Source organism: Amphimedon queenslandica, unplaced genomic scaffold (assembly GCF_000090795.2).
Source record: "Amphimedon queenslandica unplaced genomic scaffold, v1.1 AMPQUscaffold_13391, whole genome shotgun sequence".
Lineage (NCBI taxonomy): Eukaryota > Metazoa > Porifera > Demospongiae > Haplosclerida > Niphatidae > Amphimedon > Amphimedon queenslandica.
Window position 1 is genome coordinate 20,862 of NW_003546373.1, and position 1,684 is coordinate 22,545.

The 1,684-nt window shown below is 38.9% G+C and overlaps 1 protein-coding gene across 1 annotated transcript in view; it reads left to right on the forward strand.

Annotated features, from left to right (window-relative positions):
- The window catches only part of LOC109582295 (IQ and AAA domain-containing protein 1-like), a 3,045-nt gene extending 2,396 nt beyond the window's left edge, over positions 1-649 (forward strand). The window contains exon 4 of the mRNA XM_019996966.1: positions 474-649. Within this exon, the coding sequence (XP_019852525.1) occupies positions 474-649 (176 nt within the window). The remainder of the gene's footprint in view (positions 1-473) is intronic.
- Positions 650-1,684: the final 1,035 nt, after the last annotated feature.

Below are 1,684 nucleotides of genomic sequence, written 5' to 3' on the forward strand. Positions count from 1 at the left end.
GCAAATGCCATCAGACTGATGGCATTTGCAAGTCAGTGTAAAAAGCTCTTAAAGGTAAAGCAACAGGCTCTTTTAGACAACAAAGATTTTCAAGTCATTTTATTTCAAAAGCCTCATTTCAAAGATATAGCATATAAGCTGCAATCAATAAAGAGAGTAGGCTAAACTCAACCAGAGGTAAAAGTTGATGCAGTGACACGACTAAATGTAATAACTTGGTTTTGTTCATAGACAACTTGAAATAAAGCATTGAAATTGTAATAGCTTATTATTTTCACATAAATTCACAAAGCTCGCTCGTGCTCGCCCCATAATGTTTTTACATCGTCCTAGTTAACTGTATTGTTATAATTATCTGAGCAGTGAGTCCCATTATTATGCTGCCTATCATGATTAATGAATTCCTGCTCTATAGCTCTGTGTGTGGGCTGGTATCAATGAATCTAAATTAACTGATCACAAGATGTCCTTAGAGAACAAGTTTTCTACTGCTTTTGAGAAAGGAGATCATGAAGAAGCTGTTCGCTTACTACCATTAGTGGAGGAACCGAATAAAATTAAAAGCTACTGTAAGGGGGATGATGTTAGTTTGCTTCATTTGTCTTCATACAATGGCTGGTTAGAGTGTTACAAAAAATCTCATCACTAAATATCACTGTGACCCACACGAAAGAGATAGTGGAGATTGGACTTGTCTTCATTGGGCTGCACAAGGTAATCATGTTGATGTGATAAGATATCTCATTGATGAGTGTCACTGTGATCCAAAGGCTGTTAGCAGAACCGGGCGGACACCTCTTCACTGGGCTACTTTTTGGGGTAATTCTGCAGCTGTTGAATATTTACTATCAACTGGTAAATGTGATCCATTGGCTAAAGACAATGAGGGCGGGAAAACACCACTTAAACTAGCTAAGGAGAGAGGTCACACTGATATTCTTTCTGTCTTTAAGAAGTTTGGTGATATAAAATCATCCCATCCAATTCAGTGATTCTTATGTTAATGTCCTCCTTGTGGGTAATCCTGGAGCTGGTAAAACTACTCTTAGTCATGTCATCAATGAAACAGCTAGTTTTACTCTTCTTGGTTCCTTTAGAAATGTTGGAGGGGTAGTGGCCTGTACTGCTGGCATCATTCCTTATAAACTACAACACAGGACACTGGGTAACATCATTCTTCATGATTTTGCTGGTCATTCGGAATACTACTCCAGTCACAGTGCTGTCATTGAGAATCTGTTACAAGGTTCTGGTGGTGTGTTCCTGATAGTAGTCAATATATTGGAGAAGGAAGCAGTCAAACAGCTTCATCAGTGGCTAACAGTTGTGAGAAATGAAGCACAGAAAGCTCTTAAGCCATGCCATGTTATTGTAATAGTCAGTCATGTCGATGAGATAAGTAATCCTGTTGAAAGGAGAAGGAGAAAGGAAGAAATACAGGAGATTATTGTAAAGGAAAGGTGTGATGGTGTCTTCTTAGATTGTCGTAAGCTTGGTGGGAGTGGTGTGGATTCCTTCTTCAATAAGTTGTCTAGTGCCTGTGGGTCCATTCGTAGTACAAGTGGAAGGAATTTGAGTCTTTATTGTCACATGATGTATGGTCTACTGGAGGAAAGGAAAGAGAATATACTGACCCTCACTGATGTAATGTCTGCTGGTGAGGACAATGATGATTACTTTATAC